Raw genomic sequence first — 20,257 nt, forward strand, 5'->3', positions numbered from 1 at the left:
AAGGAACTTCCATACTGTTTTCCCTAGGGGCTGCACCAGTTTGCATTCCCACCAATAGTGGACGAGGGTTCCTCTTTCTCCACATCCTCATCAACACTTGCTGTTTTTTGTGGTTTTGATTTTTGCTGTTCTGACAGATGTGCTATCTCATTGTAGTTTTGATTTGCATTCCTCTGATGATGAGTGATGTTGAGCACCTTTTCATGTGTCTATTGCCCATCTGGGTGTCTTCTTTGGAGAAATGTCTGTTCATATATTCTGTCCATTTTTTAATTGGATCATTTGTTTTTTGGGTGTTGAGTTGTATCAGGTCTTAATAGATTTTGGATACTAACCCTTTATCAGTTATGTCATTTGCAAGTATCTTCTCCCATTCAATAGGTTGTCTTTTTTTTATCATTTTATTTTTTCATCATTATGAGTATATTTGATTAGCTCTCCTGGTGATGCTAATACACACCCAAGTGTGAGAGTCACTATTGTAAAGGATGGAAGTTTGGCCCAGAACTCAGATAATATCATCCAAGCTCTCTCTTTTTCTGTCTCTCCATTTGTCTGTTTCTATGTGTCACTTCTCAGGCCCCTCTTCACTGCACAGTCAAGACCACCAGGAGCTCTGGAGCTACATCCTTTCAGCTCATGCTTCAAAGGGGGACAAGGAGTATTTTAGTCCCTGCGCTCACATTCAGAGTTCTAGGGGAAGACTGTGACTGGTCTATCTTGATTCACATAGTCACAGCACACGCCTATCAGGGAATGGGGACTATGATTTTCCAGACCCATACTATTGCCCCTTCCAAGAGCTGCTGGAGGGAGAGGTACTGTGATTGCAAGCCTCACTAGAACCTCAGAAAACAGAAAGGCACAGTTCCCTAAGGGAAGGAAGGCTGTGTCCTGAGGTAGGGGAGGAAGGATACTGGTCACATTGCTGTTGAAAATATATACTCCCAAGTAGGCTGAATTCTCCAAAGCCACAGGACTAAAAATGCCTACCATGTGCCAGGAGCTTCATATATGTTACATGTAACATGAGACAATATTTAAAACATTTAACAGTATGGATTAGCCACCAGCTGACCAGAATGGGGAGGGTCCTGGAGGTCCCAGAGGGAGAGGCCTTACTTAGCCCTTTAGTTCCTGGACTTGCAGAGTTTAGAGGTCCAGGAAAAGGGGTGATGTGGAACATGGATGCCACTTAGGGATTGGAGAACAGTTATTTATCAGTCAACACAATGGTATTTTGATATTGGAATAGCCAACATGTTCTTCCTGATGTATACCTGCTGAACATTTTCAACCCTCAGTATCATCAGCCACGCTTCTAAAATAGAAGTACATCATGGAAGTAAGCTATAATACACCAGAGGTATGCAAACCTCTCTCTAGAGTACCATTACACTCAAAGATTTGGGAAGGAAAGGGGCACCTGGGTGGCTTAGCTGGGTAAGTGCACGACTCTTGGTTTCAGCTCAGGTCATGATCTCACAGTTCATGGGATCAAGCCCCATGCTGGGCTCTGCACTGATGCTGTGGAGTCTGCTTGCAATTCTCTTTCTCTTTCCCTCTCCCCCCTTCAAAATAAATAGATATTTTAAAAATATTTGGGAAGGAAAACATTCCTTCCCAAACAAATCTGATGACATTGCAGAAGGGTGTGTAGAACAGACATAAATGTTTAGGATGATCATGAAATGTCAAAGAAGTTTGGATGCAGGGTCACTGACTTGGGGTTACTTCTATAGACAAGATTGGAAAGCATCGTCAGGGGAACTGCAATGTTGATATTTGTGCCCCCATTATACAGAAGGGGCCCTGGCAGGTTGAGGACTTTGTCTAACGGTGCATGTTTTAAATGGGGACAAGAATTCACACCATCTACCTGGGGCAGAGGCCCAGGTCTCTCAGCAGTATCATACTACCTTTAAAGTCTGCTCCTTGATGGTGTTATTTTTAGAAAATTCCATCTTAAGTGGCAACAGCTAGTTATCACCTAGCTATACTTGTGAAAGGACCAACTGAAGAGAATTTTGGATAAGGAAGAACTTTGCAAAGGAATGAACAATTGTTCCTCACAGTTAAGGAGGGCCATTTCAAAGACAGGCCATTGTCTGTTTCAAGGTCTAGAGAGCCCCAGGCCAAGAAAACCACAGAACCGATACTACATTTGTCACATGGTGGAAATTTCAGAACCAGGAGCAGAGGGAAGTTTGACACAGTCTCTACAACTGTAATTCAGCACACTGGTCCAAAATTTAAAGCTGCAAAATGAGTGCAAAAATATTCAAATTAAAATAAACTGTCAGACTCCTGGCAAATGGAAGGAGTAAAATCTGGTTGCCTGTACATGTTGCTATAGACTGAATGTTTGTGCCCCCCTCAAATTCAGATGTGGAAATCCTAACACGCAAGGGGATGGTATTTGGAGGGGAGGCCTTTGGGGGTGATCAGGTCATGAAGGTGGAACCGTTAGAGGAGATGAGTGCCCTTATAAAAGGGACCCCAGGGAGTTCCCTTGCCTTTTCCACCTGTCAGGACATAGTCAGGAGAAGGCCATCAATGAACCAGGAAGCAAACTCTCACCAGACCCTAAATCTGCTGGTGCCTTGATCTTGGACTTTCCAGTCTCTAGAACTGTGAAAACTACACGATCATTGTTTAAGCCACCCAGTGCATGGTAGTTGCGTGAGCAGACTAACACCCTAAATTACTGAGGGTTATTATACATCCTGCGTAGAGATTTGTATTACAGTTCTTGAATGAGTGACAGGAGAATCATAAAACTCTTCAGCTACTTACAGCATCTAGTTCTACTCCAGAAACACTTGTTGAATGAATAAATGAATAAATAAATGAATGTTTTTTTAAGAAAAAAATTTTCCAAAATATTCTTTCTTCCTTCCTTCCTTCCTTCCTTCCTTCCTTCCTTCCTTCCTTCCTTCCTTCCTTCCTTCCTTCCTTCCTTCCTTCCTTCCTTTCTGTAAAACTGAAACTCCAGGAAGCTATGCGTCTATCATGTGGCTTCAAGCACTAGGAGGCACACTGCCAAATAATCCTGGGAGAAGATGTAAGTTTGAGAGATCACGTACCAAAAGGATTTCCTACATACGCTGTGAATGAGAGAAGCAGGATTTATGTTGGAAATCAGGGCACTAGTTTTTATTCTTCTCCATACTGGTTCACAAAATTAGCAATATCTCATATCTGCCTAGTACCTCTCAATTTATAAAGAGCTGTCCAATACATGGTTTTATTTGACTCCTTCAAAAACTTGGTGTGCTGGGCACAGCATTATCTCCCTGTCTAGGGAAAATGTACTGTTTCCTCTGCTCATACTTACACTTCTGACCCAGATGTGTGGGTTTTGTCCCACACTGAACAATTCTCTGACACCAGCTCGGTATTCACAGTCCACTTCGACACTAACCAGAGTTAGCACAGACCCCCCAGGTTAAGGGCTCAGACCCTCCCCCGCCCCAAGGTTGGTCCCACTTGAAACTCCAATCAATAGTAGGTCTCTGTGTTACCTACAAATTCTGTTCAACTTGGTTACAAATTGGAGGTTCCCACAACTCCCTCCTTGGGCTTGGTAATTTGCTAGAGATCCCAGAACCCAGGAAAACAGTTTACTTACTACTGCTGATTTATTACAAAGGATATTTTAAAGGATATACATGAACAACCAAAGAGGTACATAGGGCAAGGTCTGAAAGGGTCCTGAGTGCAGGAACTTCTGTCTCCATGGGGCTGGGGTGCACCACCCTCCCAGCAGGTAGATGTATTCACCAACCTATAAGATTTCCCAAACCTGTACTTTGGGGATTTTTATGAAGGCTTCATCATGTAGACATGATCAATTATTAACTCCATTTCCAGCCCCTCTCCTCTTTCTGGAGAATTGGTTGGCAGCAGGGGTGGAGGGGAAGGGAGCGGGAAGCTGAAATTTCCAAGCTCCTAATCATGGATTGGTCTTTCTGGTGAGCAGTCCCCATCCAGGACCTCAGCTAGTGTTGTCTCATTAGAACAAAAGGTGCTCCTATCAGCCAGGAAATTCCAAGGTACTTAGGAGCTCTGTGAAAAACCGGGGCAGAGAACAATATCATACACACGTGTGTGTGTGTGTGTGTGTGTGTGTGTGTGTGTGTGTGTGTGTGTACATATATATTTCTTACTATCTCACACCCCCATTTTCCATTTGAGGAATTTGGGCTCCACAGTCACAACTGTAAAGAAAGGCAAGGCCAGACACTGTTCACTAACCACTAGAGTTTTCCAGAGCTCCCATCCATCCCTCAGAGTTTAGGCAGAGGGATCAGATTATAGGAGGGGGACCCAAAAGCAGAGAGGGGGCAACGGTGCTGGTTGACCCACACTGAAGCAGAGACCCACACTGAAGCAGTGTGAACATGTTCTTAGAGCTATCACAAGAATTCTAGAGGTGACTTCTCAGCCCTGGGTTTCATGTCCTGATCAGCCTTACTTGCAGAACTTATTCTAAGCTGAGACATTTATGGAAGCTGGAATTATGTTTGTGTAGAGGTCACACCCCTAGGTAGTGACACCCAACAGCTCTTTTGATTTCCTGTAGAACCTTCCAGAATAACTGAAAATTTGATGGTGGACTTTTTTTGGGAAACCTAAATTTTTCTAGTCCTAGCTGAAACTGAAGCTGGTGGTAAGGAAATTTAGGCTCAATGTCCGACACCCAACTGCTTTTCCTGAAGCTTGAATCAACAGAGAGTACTATTTATAAATTGCCCAAGTGAACTTAAAATTTTGTCTAGATTCATCCTGGCGAAAAAAAGGCTAAATTGGGGGTTGCTTGATGTCAACTAAGGAACGGAAGAGAGGGAGGAAGGAGAAAGCCGACCTGCTGTCCTGCCTTCTCCTGGGCTCCAGCACTATGCAGGGTCCTGACTAAGCACACATCTTAAAGCAACATCATTTTTAAATATAATTGCACCAGCTCTTTTAATTACAATAGTGTTTTGGAACTCATGGCTTTTCAGTTTCCCTCACAGAAGCTTTATGCTCAAAAAAGGCCTAGCAAAGCCAGAGAGGACTAAGGATTTCCCTGGGTCAATATATACCTCTCATCTTTCCGGCTGTGGTCCCAATAAGAGAATTTTTGGGAAAAAAATTTTTTCTTCCACGCGTCCTCATTAATGTCATTGTAGAAAGACAATGACATCTGGTGGGAAATGACAGCCACCTGCCAGTCTCACAGAATTGTGTGAAGTTGACGAGGTTCACACGGCCCTGGCCTTCACTTCCTCCTTAACAAAATGGACAGGAATGCAGCCCTTCTCCAGGCCAGGGCAATGCTTCCAGATCAAATAAGGGAGTGATTGCAAAAAGCATCCCAAGCTTTTTTACATAACAGAAGGCTCAACATTCTTATTTGGAAAGAGAATTATGAAGGTCAGTTATCTTTTTGCTTCATTAAAGCCCAGACACTTCCGTGTATATACAAAATCAACACAAATGGATAGAATTCTGTCACCTTGCACACAATGATCACTCAGCAAATATTTATATTTTGTGGGCTAACCTCACCATATAGACAATTGCAGGTCTGCTTGGAATGCACAGAAAACTCAGCAGAAGGAACAGGTTGGGGGTAGGGCAGATTATAATGAAAAGTGCTGCTCAGAGTTCTTTTCTTCCCTTTTCATTCCCTTTTCTGCCTATAAATGCTTCTCTGCCCAATTCTTACTTGTGGATAGAACCTGATAGACCCACTCCAAGACCATAACGGTCAAGGTCATACACATGCACACTCAAACATAAATACACACAAACACACACATAGACAAACACATAAACACACACATACACAAATACAAATACACAAGTATATCCACACAAATGCACACATATGCACACAATTGAAACACACACACATATACACATACTTAAATACACAAACACACATACATGCACACTTAAATACACATACATACACATAAACATAAACACACAAATGCACATGTACACACGTACACAAACACACACATAAACACACATACACATACTACTCAAACACACATACATGGACAAATATAAACACAAACACACACATACATACACACACAAACACACATATATAAACATATACACATAAACACATATACATGTACTGACACATGCATGCATGTACGTACACAAACAAGTACACATACAAACATGCACACAACCTACCCAGAGTGGACAACACAATAAGGAATGACCTGGTAACGAAATCCTTCGGTTGCTAAGCCTTCCATGCCCCCTGCCCCTGCCTCTGACCTTCATATTGGGAACCATGTTGTCTATTTCAGCATCTCTTTTGTCAGAGCTTCCAGACAGAGGAGTTACTGGGAACTTGAGTGTTAACTTAAGCGATGCCCAAAGTTCCTTTACAAGGAATTAATAACCAGAGTTCCCTTCTTCCAGATGTTCCTCCACAGTCGGGGCGCCCCTCCACCCACCTTCCTGCTGGCGGACGCTTCCCACAGCCGCTGCAGACGTGCTCCAGATGGACCGCTGCCCCAGCGCTCTCAATGAGCCTTGCCTACTCTTCTAAGGGAGAAGAAATGTGCTTCCTGGGGAAGGGGTCAATAGTGGGCTTTAATCTAGAAAACCAGGGAAGAAGTACTATAGTCGAATGGCAAGCATTTTTAATTTCATGGGAAACTGAGTCATTCAACAAGCAGTGATTTGAGCACCCACTCTGTGCCTGTCAGTGGATTCAGTGTGGAAGAGACAAGAGGGACCAATGCATGGCCCTGACCTTCAAGGACTCCCTAGAGCAGGAAACCAATCATTAGAACAGGAGAAGCACTAGGGAGGGTAAAGAGGAAGGGACTCAGGAGTCTGCATGTGACAAGAGGGGAGAGAAGGACAACTTCTCAGGGGAGATGACACCACGTGGGAAGGGGTGGTTTTCCAGGTAGGGAACCACTTTGAGAAAGAAAAAAAAAAAACACCTCTGATATTTTTTGCTTTCAATTTCTTTCTAAAGTTTTTAAAGTGTATTTATACCTTATATCTCAGAGACAGCCTATGTACCCTATGTCTTCCATGGGTCCCATTGTTCTCTGCCTCCCATTTATCTGTGAGGATAAATCACAGGTTCCCTTGCCCTCTGGCCCCCCACTGCAGTCCTGGGGAACAAGGTGCAGGAGGCCTGAGGGAGGATGGTGAGGTCAAGGCTCTTATTCCGCTCTCCCATCAAGACAGTCTTCTCTAGGAAATGTTCTTTTTTTCTAAGTTCCTGTTGCGGCTTCCTCTCCACCCTCATCCCTTTGGGTTTAGGAGCAGTAACAGCTCTTGCCCTGAGACTAGTATCCCTTGCGGTTCCTCTTCATCCCACCCACACCTAACAAAAGTTGCTTTATTAAGCTCTCCTTGAATTATTCTAATTGGAGGGCCATCTGTTTCCTGTTGGGATCTTGACTGATAGAGCAAATAGCAAATATATCAGGGAGGGAAGGATGCAAAAACTATATAAACGTGTGTGTGTGTGTGTGTGTACATATATGCCAGTGACAGTAGTGATAGTGTCTGATTTAGTCATTTATTGCACAGCCATTTATTGATGACCAACTATGGGAAAAATACAATGGATAAGGAAACCACACTTTCTGGATTTTATCAGAGTGTCAGTTACAACATTTTTTGTTATGGTCAGATTATGTATTTTAATTTGGAGTTCATTAAATATGATCTCAATAGCCATGGGCAAGGGGAAGATGAGTATGATGAATCAGTTCTCTTAGTGTTTATACTCAAGCATAGCTTAGTTCTCTACAGTTCAAGTCAATAAAAGAAAAAAAGCAAGTGGAGAAAGTCTGAGATATGATCAAGTACCAGATGTACATTTTTCAGGTTACACTATGGGTAACCTCACCTGCTAGGAGGTAAGTCTGTTGCTTTGGGGTCAAAGCAGTGGTGAAAATGAAGTCTCACCATGAGCCAGACAGCAGAAGCTTCACATACAATATTGAATCTATTCTTCAAGGAAACCCCTATAAACCAGGCATGGTTTTTCTCATTTTGCAGAAAGCTGAGGCTTAAAACATTAAGCAGTGAGCAGTACTAGTTAGCATCTGGATTCAGATTCAAGTCTATATCCAAGACCCATTCCTCTTTATTCTACGTCTCTTCCAGGAATAGACCACTCACGGCCAAGACCAGAGGGTATTTGGTGAATAAGAGACAATTACAGCTTTGAAGGCAAAGGGCTATCCTGCAATTTTGGCTTACTCTCTGTTATTATATCTGCACAGTGAGAAATGGGCTGGGAAACCAACCTTACAGGAATTTCCTTTTGATTCTGCATGGGAGAAAGAGACCTCAGCTAACAATCTGCTCTGAGATCAGAAAGAAGGTCAAGGGGCAAACAAAACAAGCTGTACTCCAGCGGCACACCAAGATTTGTTTCCGTGGAGTCTATGGCTCCCTTTGAACTATCTAATAATTATTAGTTTCAGGAGGTAGTAGAGTTTAGCATGTCAATGGGAGGGTATCTAAGGGACACATTTGAAACTTAAGGCTGTCCTGGGGCGCCTGGGTGGCTCAGTCACTTGAACGTCCAACTCTACTTCGGCTCAGGTCATGATCTCATGGTTTATGAGTCTGAGCCCCGCATCAGGCTCTATGCTGGCAGCATAAAGCCTGCTTGGGATTCTCTCTCTCCTTCTCTCTCTGCCCCTCCCCCACTCATTCTCTCTCCCTCTCTCTCAAAAATAAACATTAAAAAATTTTTTAAAAAGAAATTTAAGGCTGTCCTACCTGTGATTAGCTACACTGGGGCTAAGACTGAGCAGCTTTGCTCTCTGCTTCCTTTGGGTACAGGACAACCAATCTAATCACACAAGAGGATTCTTATGAGTGGCAAGTAATACAAACGCTTATAAATTTAAAGTAATCCATAAATTTTGAAGAATTCAAATTTAAGACCTGTTGATGCTCTTATAAAAGCCTACCTTCCCTTCCCTTTAAGTACCCATATACCATGGTTTAAGTACCCATATACCACGGTTTATGCCCATTGTCCCAGAATGATTATTAATGCTGTCTTCTTTCCTTCTCAGAAGTGTTGTTTTAGATGATAAATTATCACTCTATTTTTGCTATATATAAGTGATTGATAAAAGAAAGTGAGGCAGTGGGATCCTGAGCTTCAAATACCCCAGGTCTAGCTTCGGAATAAGTGCTGTCTTGCTGCGTGTGCCTAGGTTATTCAATTAACCTCTCTGATCCTTTATGTGCCAAATGAGAAGAAAACATGTGGCCAGTGACTTTTATGAACAATAACAAGCAGAAATCGTTCATAAAGTTATACATCCTGGAGCCAGAAACAACCTGGAGAGATCATTTAGCACACCGGGGCTATGAAGAGCCATCCAAAAATCACAATGATCTAGTCAGTTTTCCCCAAAGATTTCTATTGTTTTGAAGAAGTCTAGCAACTCAACCCAGCCAAGGTAAACCAAATGATAGAGAGCTGATGGCCTGGTGACTCAAGTCTTTTATCAAGTGGAATTCTAACTACTAATCACACTTTGTCTGTTTGTTGCATTTGCCAGAAGAAAATATCTAGTGGCCCCAGTGCCCTATTAACAAACATCAGAAAGGTGACCGTCCTGGATTCAGCAGCGGGTTCTGAATGGGGATTGTACTTGCCACTTCATGAGCAGATTTCACAGAGAAGGGTGGGATGGGGGGACCCCAATCCCAAGGGCCTGTCAGGTGTAACCAGGGGCACCATGACTGGATCCAGTGATTTGTTTCTTCAGTGTCCCTGAAGACTGTCACAGTCTGCTCCTCTCTGTCTTGTTTGCTCTTGCCTCAAGTCAGCTATGTCTCCAATCCCCAGTCCTCAACAAGTCCTAGCAATTTTATTCAGATAATGTCTGATAAATTATCAATTTAGAGGGATACAGGGGGTGGGGAGGTACAACGAAAAAATAAGCCACCAATGTGCATGGTATTTGGCCCAAAGCCTAGAAAGGGAGCTGATCCCATCCTTAGGCCTCTACTGAGGGTAGAGACAGAAAGGATATAATACCTCAGCCACTTAATGGACAAACTAGAAAAGGCTCCCCTGGTCCCTCTGCTCCTTCATCTTCTTGTAACTTCTCCTTTCCTCCTTGTCCTCATCCTAGACCCCCAACCCTGCCTCCTCCAAGCCCACCTCAGTCCCAGAAATGACACCGGGAAGTTCCTTAAGATTTGCCATGGCTGGAATCTGGAATCATTTCCAGGGCAAGAGTCCTGGGTTTTTTAAATAACACAGGGGTTTGCATTTGTGGAATTGGAAAGTCTGCGATGCCTGCACAACAATTAATCATAGGCCAAATTCAAATTTGTGTGCCAAAAATTTATAAAGTACTGTGTTACAGAATCTGTTTTTCTCCCTCTTATGACAGCTTTAGAGGAACGGAGGAGGGGCAAATAAAAATAGCCACTTTCCAATGCCTCTACTTCTAGGGTAACATATAAGGGTGTCCTTGAAAGCTAGATCATCCTTCTGCAAAATGGTTGCCTGTGGGCTTCAGTGTGAGCAACTACTGTTTGAGCATAGAGTTTGTGACATCCATCTCAATGTACTTTCATCCAGACTATTTCTACGGTTTTGTGCCTTTATCGCCATGGGGCCAATTGCCACACATTGGCCCAGTCCCAGTTCAACTTGTGGTCTTGAAACACAAATACCAAGATTAAAAATAGTGTCCATAGTGGGGCACCTGGGTGGCTCAGTTGGTTAAGCATCTGACTCTTGATTTCGGCTCAGGTCATAATCTCAGAGTTGTGAGATCAACCCCACATTGGGCTCTGCGCTGAGCATGGAGCCTGCTTATTCTCTCTCTCTCTCTCTCTCTCTCTCTCTCTCTCTCTCTGCCCCTCCCCCACTCACGCATGCTTATGCATATGCATTCACTCTCTCAAAAGAAATAAACATTTAAATAATAATAATAATAATGTTCACAGTATTTTTAAAATCCATAAAAACAAATCATTCCTATAGTAATACTCCTAAGCCAACTTCGATCATGGTGGATTTGCCAAGAGAGAGGCAGAAACCCACTGTGGGCAGTTCCCTGTGTCTTTCTAATTTAGCAATCAAACTCCCAATTGAACGAGTTATTTGAGTAAAAGGAGAAAGAAGGGATAATGTCAAGTGTAGGTGGAACTAAAATGCAATACCTGGAGGGCTATTGGAGAATATTGGAAACTATTCACCAAAAAGTTACCGCTTACACTCACACGTCTATCATACTTAACAATTATAAAAGATAGTTCACATACGTTATCTCACATGAGCTGTGAAACAGCCCTTGGAGGAAAACACTATCATACTCACTTACCACTTGGACATGCTAGGGCTCAAAAAGGTTATTATGTGATTGACCAAGATCGTAGAGCTAATACTCAACTCCAGATCTGTCTGCTTTCCACTCTGGGGTTTATCTCACTATAGCCTGGCTATATGCTCCTGTATACCGTGTATAAACTAGTACGCCAGCTTTCAGGGAATTACAGATTAGAAAGCATTGCCCTGCCCTCTTTGAGGCTAAGTCATAAATGCAAATAACTCTAATACAAAGCAGATGTGACCACTGCAAAAGTGGCATGAACACATGCTGTGGAGGTTTGGAAAAGGATACAACCGTAATTTGGGGGGAGATTAGGAAAATCTTGGTGACAGAAATAGGTTTGCGTTGAAGCATGGATACCCGGCATACTGTGATCAGGGAGGGTGGGTAGGTTGTCGGGTCAAGGGACAACATGAGGAAAAGCAGGGAAAGTATGGTGTGTGACGAGAATAGTAAGACATGGGTTCTACTCACAGGCCATTTGTACCTCCTAAGGCTTTTGTACCTCCTAAGCATGAGCACCTCCTAAGGCTTTTGATTTAATTCTCAAGGCTTCTGGGAAGCCCACTTTGGAACAAAAACATCGCCCATCCTGAAGATTAGTCTGCAAACTGTGTGCAGACTGGGTTAACATGGGGAAAGCCTGTAAGCGGGGAGGACAGGGAAGAGTCCATTAAAAAAAAAAAAAGGCAGTAATGACCACTGTGATGCAGGGGCTAACTAAATGAGGTCATGCAAAATCTAGGAGAAAAATCAACAGAGTCAAGAAATAATCCCCAGTGGAAAGGCTATTCTTTGAAGGTGAGCCATTTCTTTGGGCAAGTTATGAAGCTGGAGGGAAGCACCATCACAATGAATGGCCATTAAGCCTGGCATCCCCCAGGGCACCTTGCGAGATAAAGGAGCCTGGCTCCCTGACTTGTAACTTTCAGAACTCCAGAAAAATTGACTGGATGGCTTACTTCCATATGGAAGCCTTGGGGGCATTTCAGTGTCTGCAGAGAATTTAACGTAGGGAGAGTAATTGGTGCCGACATCAGACGAGATCCAATAAAAAGATGAACGTCCTGATTCTAAAATGACAATAAAAATGAGGGTGAAGAAGGGGGTGGCAGCTAAAAAAAACAAAACAAAACAAAACAAAAAAAACCCAGCCTGGGCCTATCTCTGTATCCTGACCTGGATCCATGAAGCACAATCTGCTGCAGCTCCCAGGGCATCCATTTTCTGCCATAAACAGCAATGACACTCTCCTTCCCAGATGTCGAAACAGACTAAATAACCTCCACTTGCCACTGGCAGCTCTGACAGCAGAAGTTACCTGAAATCGCACCAGCCCTGGATGAACTCTCGGCCCAGCCGGTCCCTTGGATGCTACAAGCAGGCCGGAAACAAATGGCGCTGGGAGCTGGCACAAAAATTTAGCCGTGCTCACTAATAACCTTCACCTGGGGGTCAGGAGCCCATCGGACGGTGACACACGCGTGCGGCGCAGGCGCCTATGCACGCGCACGCGCACGCGCGCGCACGCGCTTTCGTACGTACCCGCACCCACATCTCCCCTCCCCCCTGACGTGGCCTCTCCGCACGCTGTAAAGCAGCGAGCGCCTCGTGTCCTTGCCAGGCTGGAACCGGAAGTGGGACCCAGTCATACTTGTCCTGGAAAAGTGACCTCTGCTGCTCATTTCTTCTGGAGGTAAGCACTGAATTCATCTCATCTGAGTGGTATTAAAACATTCTTGGGACACCTGGGTGGCTCAGTCGTTAAGCGTCCCACGACGTCGCCTCAGGTTGTGATCTCACAGTTCGTGGGTTGGAGCCCCCCCCCCACCCCCCCGGGGCTCTGTGCTGACCCCTCAGAGCCTGGAGCCTGCTTCGGATTCTGTGTCTCCCTCTCTCTCTCTCTGCCCCTTCCCCACTCGTACTTTGTGTCTCGCTCTCAAAAATAAACATTAAAAAAAGAATTAAAAAAACCTTTAAAAATTAAAAAAAAAAATTCTTTAATGTCTTAGTTTAACCTCATGGTTCCTGACATCTCGTTAATCTCTGTCGACTCTAACAGACTTGTTTTTAAAAACCCTGGGGCCAGGCCAAGCCCTCCATTGTAAGTGGTAAGGACAGCCCAATCGTATTTTCGTATTTTCGTATTTTCGGACTCTCCCAGGATCAGCGAATGTGGGAACAGAGAAAAAGAAGACAGCAAAAGCCTTCCAGTCCATCAGCTCGGGCTACGCGTCAGGAAGGGGAGACCTAACGGCATGGCTGATCCCAGGCAAGGAATTTCTTAAATTACTATTATTCCTAACACAATGTGTGAGAGAAGAGGGAATTGTGTGGTGCCATAGCGGTGACCTTCAGTAACACTAGCCCATTGCAGACTTGTCCCTCTGGCGGTGTTTGGAGACTCACATTAATGAGGGAGGGCCGAAAAGGTGTAAGGAAGTAGGTAAGCACACTCAAACGTACCTCTTAGCAAACGAAACAGAATTTAAAACTGTCATACCATTAAAGCCGACTCTAAGAGGTCCATGAAAAAAAAAAATTGTCAGAAATAAAAACTCTTCTAATTCTTCTTTTCAAATGAAGAATAGAGAATACACTGGTAAGTAAATGCAAGAGGGACACCTGGGTGGCTCAGTGGGCTAAGCATCTGACTCTTGATTTTGGCCCATGATTGGTGAGTTTGAGCCCCGTTTGGGGCTCCATGTGCGGACAGCGCAGAGCCTGCTTCGGAGTCTCTCTCTCCCTCTCTCTCTCTGCCCCAGTCCTGCTCATGCTGCTCTCTCCTTCCATCTCAAAATAAATAAACTTAAAAAAAAATAATTAATGACCACCGGTCTCACAAAAAGCGCATTTGTTCTTAAGGAACAAAAAAATACATGGTTTGTTTATGTATGTACACAATATTATATGTACATTTAATATATATAAACATGTATGTGTGTCCATGTCTAACCCATATGTGACCAACCTTCTGTCATAGATCCTCAAAGAATGTTAAGTGGTTGAACGAAATCCATCTCCCAAAATCAGGATTTGAGAGATATTAAGGCTTAGAAAGAGAAATCTAATCACTTTATTTTCTCTAAATTTGTAAATATTATAAAAGACTAGTAGTAAAGTTTTCAGTAAATTGCTGGGCAAAATAAGTACAATAAATGAATCATCCAAACAAAGTAACAGGTTTGAATGGATAGCTAACAAGGTGTTCGAAGTCATAGAAGAACCTGCTAACAAATGGTTTTCTAGTCTTTCCTCTAAAAATGTTGAGAAGTTATAGCCCATCTTCAGGAAAGTGGGTCCCTAGAGATAAGTCCCTGACAAAACCAGGAAAAAATACGGGGGACACCTGGCCCAGTTGGGTGGTTAAAAATTAAACTGGACGTATCTGAAGTGAAATCAAAACAGTACAGCCCATTGAATGGGAGAAAATATTCGCAAATCATGTATCTCATCAGAACTTAATGTATATGGAACACCTACAACTCAACAACAAAACCAAAAACTAATAACCCAGTTCAAAAATGGACAAAGACCTTGAGTAGATATTTCTCCCCAAAAGATATACAAATGTCCAATAAACACATGAAAAGACGCTCAGCATCATAAATGATTAGAGAAATGCAAATCAAACCACAATGAGATACCACTTCACACTCACTATGATCACTGTTATCAAAAAAAGAACAACAAGTGTTGATTTGGATGTAAAGAAATTGAACATTTGTACATTGCTGGCGGGAATGTAAAATGGTGCAGTCACCATGGAAAAAAATATGGTTGGTCCTCAAAAAATCAAATGTAGAAGTGTTACATTCCTCAGCAATTCTCCTAGGTTTATACATAAAAGAATCGAAAGCAGGGACTCCAACAGACATTTGTACACCCATGTTCATAGCAGTCTTGCCACAATAGCCAAATATGTCCATTGATGGAGAAGTGAATAAACAAAATGTGATATATACATGCGATGGAATATTATTCAGCCTTAAAAAGGAATGAAATTCTGACATGATACGACATGGATGAACTTTGAAGACATTATGCCAAGTGAAATGAGCCAGACACAAAAGGACAAATACTGCATGATTCCTCTTATATGAGGTACCTAAAATAGTCAAATTCATAGAAAGCAGAATGGTGGTTGCTAGGGACTGAGGGGGAAGGGGAAACAGGGAGTTAGTGTTTAATGGGTAATGAGTTTCAGTTCCAGAAGAGACTCTGGAGGTGGATGTTGGTTATGGTTACAAAACAGTGTGAATGCACTTAACGCCATTGAACTATACACATAGAGTGGTTTAGGGGCCCCTGGGTGGCTCAGTCGGTTAAGCATCTGACTCTTAATTTTGGCTCAGCTCATGATCTCATGGATCATGAGATAGAGCCCTGCATCAGGCTCTATGCTAAACATGGAGCCTACTTAAGATTCTCTTCCTCCTTCTCCTCTGCTCCTCTCCTGCTTGCATGTGAGCACACACTGTCTCTCTCCCTCTCTCTCATAATTAAACAAATAAATGAAAAAATTCTTAAAAGAGTGGTGTAAATGGTAGGATTTAAGTTAGCTATATTTAACCACAATAAAAGAGTAAAAAAAAATAATTTTACACATTCTAGCTCCGATTCTGTCACAGCCACTCCGTATGTGAGTTCGTAAGCTGTCATAGCTACCTCTCTCTCATCTACTTCCCTTCATTGTTGCCACAGTGAGATTCTTCTCAAGGATACAGAGACCGGACCTCTGGGTCAGGTGCTCATCACATGCAGCAGCTCAGAGAATTTGTGCCTCCAGGTGACTTCCAGGAGCTCTCTACTTGGAACCAGGATAAAAAGAACAACGATCGCCATCAGAGTGTCCCTGAGATTGAAGAGAGGTGAGCCCAGTACCGCAGAGGAAAAGGCTCTGTTCTCACGGCTGTGATCTCCACGGGCTGCTCTTGCAACTGGGGGAAGTCCGGTCTCCCAGGACATACTCTCCTCCCTTCTGTGAGCTGTGGCATCTGGGATAGATTAAGGAGCTACATTACTGCAGTAAGTAGGAGGCCCCCATATTTGTTTTCTTTTTCATTTTTCATTCTCTTAAAATCACTTTATTCTTTCTGTCCTTAAACATGGCTTCCTACCCTCACTTTACCATAATAATGAGATACCAATACATTTTGGATTTTTTAAAACTTCAAGAGTATCTCAATGAATCCCATCTTGTGGAGGAGATGGCAAACTTATAAGGAAAAAAAAAAAATACAAATTCAGACCAGGCTGTGGAAGACACAGCACATGTTAATGGCTAGGAATGGCAGGGCCTTCAGCCCCTGGAATTGCTGAAAAACCTTCCAGCTGAAACACTCTGTCGCATTCTCCCTTCCATTTCCCATCGTGCCATACCTTTTTATGACTCCCCAGTCTCTCCACCTTAGGAAGTTTGAACCCAGATTGATTCCCACCAATTTCAGAATCTATGGAACTGAATTTCCCGTGGAAACAGCCTCTTCTGCAAAGAGGCAGCCAGGCCACATTTACTCTTTTCTTTAGGCATCAGATCTCAACCCTGGCAGTATGTTTGAAGACAAATATGGGTAAGTTGGACTTAATTAAAACGTAACTGGTTGCAAAAGCCACTGCTAGTAGAATGAAAAGACAAGCAATAGCCTGGGAGAAAATATTTACAAAACACACCTCTGAAGAAGGACTGGTATCCAGAATATACTCTGGATAAAAGTACTCTTAAAGCTCAACAATAAGAAAACAAACAACCCCATTTAAAAATAGGCTAAAGATCTAACTATCTGAATGGAAACCTTTCCAAAGAAGATATCCAGAAGGCAAATGAGCACATGGAACATATTTCATCAGGGAATTGCAAATTAAAACAATTCAGTACCACTACACACTTATTAGAATGGCCAAAATCCAGAACACTGACAACATCAAATGCTGGCAGGGATTGGGAGCAACAGAAACTCTCATTCATCACTTGTGGGAATGTAACATGTTGCAGCCATTTTGAAAGACAGTTGGGCAGTTTCTTACGAAACTAGACAAACTCCTACCACATTACCCAGCAATTGCAGTGCTCAACATTTATACAAATGAGTTGGAAACATGTCCATATAGAAACCTGTACATGAATGTTTATAATAGTTTTATTTATAATTGCTAACACTTGGAAGCAACCAAGAGGTCTTTCAATAGGTGAATGGATAAACAAATTGTGGCACATCCAGACAACAGAATGTTACTCAAGTATAAAAATAAATGAGCTACCAAGCCATGAAAAGACATGGAGGACTCTTAAATGCCTATTACTGAGTGAAAGAAGCCAACCTGAAAAGGCTACATACCGTACGTTTTACTACATGACATTTTGTAAAAGGGCAAAACTGAAGGTAGTAGAAGATAAGTGGTTTCCAGGGGTTCTAAAGAAGGAGGGAGAAATACGTGAAGTACGGGGAATTTTTAGAGCAATGAAACTCTTCTGTATACTACTTGGTGGATACATGTCAGTATGCATTCTTCAAAACTCATGAAATGTACAACACAAAGAGTGAACCTTAATGTAAACTATGGACTTTAGTTAGCATAATGTATCAGCCTTGGCTCATCAGTTGTTACAAAGGTACCATGTCAAAGCAAGATATTAGTGGGTGAAAGGGGGGTGAGGAGAGGGGGAGGAAGGGCCAGGAGGTATGGGAACTCTCTGCTTTCCACTCAGTTTTTCTATAAACCTAAAACTAATCCCCCCAAAAAGTTTGATTTAATATATATATACATATATATATATATTTGGGAGTGTTTAAAAAATACTGATTACTAGGCTCTAATCCAAAGATTCTTATTCTTATTTGACACATGGGTTTCCCCAAAGTAGTCTTAGGCTTAAATCCACAGTTTGCTGCCAAAGAGCAAGAAATCCCCCAAGTTACCAAGTCAGGAAGACATGATTTTCCAGACTGGTCCATCAGCATCACTTAAGATAAGTACACACATCTACTGATATTTTAGGAAGTCACAGAAGGGAGGGGGACTGACTGGAAGCCAAGGCCATTGATACAGAGTCTGAGGCTTAATGATTTATAAACTCATTGCTGGAAAGAGGTTTAAGGAGCAAAATTGTCAGAGCTTCAGATGACAAGTGGCTTTTATACTAAATTCTTTCTCAGAAGTTCTTAAGAAAGGCTTTGTTTCAGAACATGAGTCCAGAATTCATACTTGCTTTGGGCTACAGTTTCTAGAGATGTCCTTAGTGGTGGCCAAGACTAGCAGCGTGACCCCCTTTCCCTTTAGGGCTTCTTATCTCCTTGGACTTCTCTTCCTAAACACCGGGTTTCTGGTGCAGCCCTGGTCTTGGCTGCTGAGCCTCAGGATGGCCCTTCCCTCCTCCCGCCTCTCCCCCAGAAGTGGACACCCTGCTGCTTCTTACTGTACAGACAGGGTTAGAATCTCACTCAAATCCATGGTCACTTCTGGCTAACCAGATTAAGTTAACTACATTGTTGTAATGGGGGATAATGGACTATTATGTTACCCTCTGTCAACAATGACACTATGCATCAAAAGCCTCTATATGGTTCATGTCCCTTGGCCCTGCAATTCCATAAATGTCAGCAAAACTTTAGCTATAAGGATGTCTGCTTTACAGCGTGGTTAATATTACACAGAAAACATTTTGAAAATATTTTGCAGGGGACTCCTTCTCAAAAACTTTACCTGTAACCATCACCTTTATGGCCCCAAGGAGAGGAGGGAGGGAATGCTACCTAGAGCTGGAGGACTTTGTGACAGGAAAGTCTTGGAGCAGGAAAAAATAATGCAAATCACTTGACATTTCTGGAGGAGAGGGAAAGAGAATAGGGAACTTGGGAAGGGGGGGTTGGGGATAGGCAGATGTGGGTATTCTGTTTTCCTTATTTTGCATCGGAATTCTGGAGTAAGACTTGTTAAATGAGTTGAGCAGAAAAATCAGAACATCAGGGTTCATGGTTGTCTAGCTTAGGGGCTCCTGCAAGCATTTGGGAGAAGGTTCTTATTCAGTCATGTCCCAGATGGGGCTGGAGAGCTGCCATCTCAGCACTGGTGGTAGGAGGGGGCTGTTGGGGTACCCCAAGGACATATTCCTGGACTCCTTCAGTCTGTTAGCCCAGAGACTTTACAAGTGTCTATGTGCCTTAATGTGGGCACAGAGGATTGGTAGGCTAGTGTTCTTGGCTCAGGACACAGAGGTGACAATGTGCTGGGACTTTAACATAAGATTCAAATGGCTGGTACCAGGAAATCCAGTAGTAGGAGCCACATAATGGCTCCAGAGGTCATAAGAGACTGTTACAGCTCAACAGACATCAGGCCCAGGACAAATCAAACCCACTAATCTTCCTTAGAGGGCAATATGGATCCAAAGCCTTAAACCACAACCCCACCTGTCCTACCAGAAGTCCAGACTCAAACTCAGGGAGGAAACTTGGAAACTGAACATTCATTCAAAGAAACTGACCTGAATGGAATTACTTAATCCAGAAAAAACAGAATTTTCATTTTCTTCCTACAATAGTGTTGGAGGCCAGATTACATCAATGATGGAAAATAAATGACATTTCTTGGCTCATCTGTGTAGTGCTGTGTTAAATTTTCAAACCACTACATTTACCATATAGCCAAGTTACCCTTAGGCAGGAGGTTGGAGGACCCTTCTTCAGAGACCTAACCCAGGGAAGGGAACATTGATTATTGTTGTTGGCGTGTTTATGATACAAAGCTGGTGGTCCACCCATTATCCTGTAGTGAAATCACTAAGTGGCAAACTCCAGATCTCACAAAAAGAGTTTCTGACCTCCTTTTTACTACTTTCTTGTAACTATGAATGGACAATCAAGGCTCAGCAAAGCTCACTTGAGAACTTACAACAT

The 20,257-nt window shown here is 42.8% G+C and overlaps 2 protein-coding genes and 1 long non-coding RNA gene across 3 annotated transcripts in view; 2 read left to right on the top strand and 1 right to left on the bottom strand.

Moving 5' to 3' along the window:
• Nucleotides 1-12,815, bottom strand: part of FAM107B (family with sequence similarity 107 member B) — a 165,767-nt gene extending 152,952 nt beyond the window's left edge. Inside the window, exon 1 of the mRNA XM_023256382.2 lies at nt 12,682-12,815. The gene's annotated coding sequence lies outside the window, so the exon portion shown is untranslated. The remainder of the gene's footprint in view (nt 1-12,681) is intronic.
• Nucleotides 11,993-20,257, top strand: part of LOC123386800 — a 109,748-nt gene continuing 101,483 nt past the window's right edge. The window contains exons 1-3 of the mRNA XM_045062599.1: nt 11,993-12,005; nt 12,720-13,056; nt 13,525-13,632. Coding sequence (XP_044918534.1) covers nt 11,993-12,005; nt 12,720-13,056; nt 13,525-13,632 — 458 coding nt within the window. The remainder of the gene's footprint in view (nt 12,006-12,719; nt 13,057-13,524; nt 13,633-20,257) is intronic.
• The window catches only part of LOC123386446, a 49,184-nt gene continuing 44,993 nt past the window's right edge, over nt 16,067-20,257 (top strand). The window contains exon 1 of the long non-coding RNA XR_006600313.1: nt 16,067-16,388. This is a non-coding gene — a long non-coding RNA (uncharacterized LOC123386446). The remainder of the gene's footprint in view (nt 16,389-20,257) is intronic.

This window comes from Felis catus, chromosome B4 (genome assembly GCF_018350175.1).
Source record: "Felis catus isolate Fca126 chromosome B4, F.catus_Fca126_mat1.0, whole genome shotgun sequence".
In the NCBI taxonomy this organism is placed as follows: Eukaryota; Metazoa; Chordata; class Mammalia; order Carnivora; family Felidae; genus Felis; species Felis catus.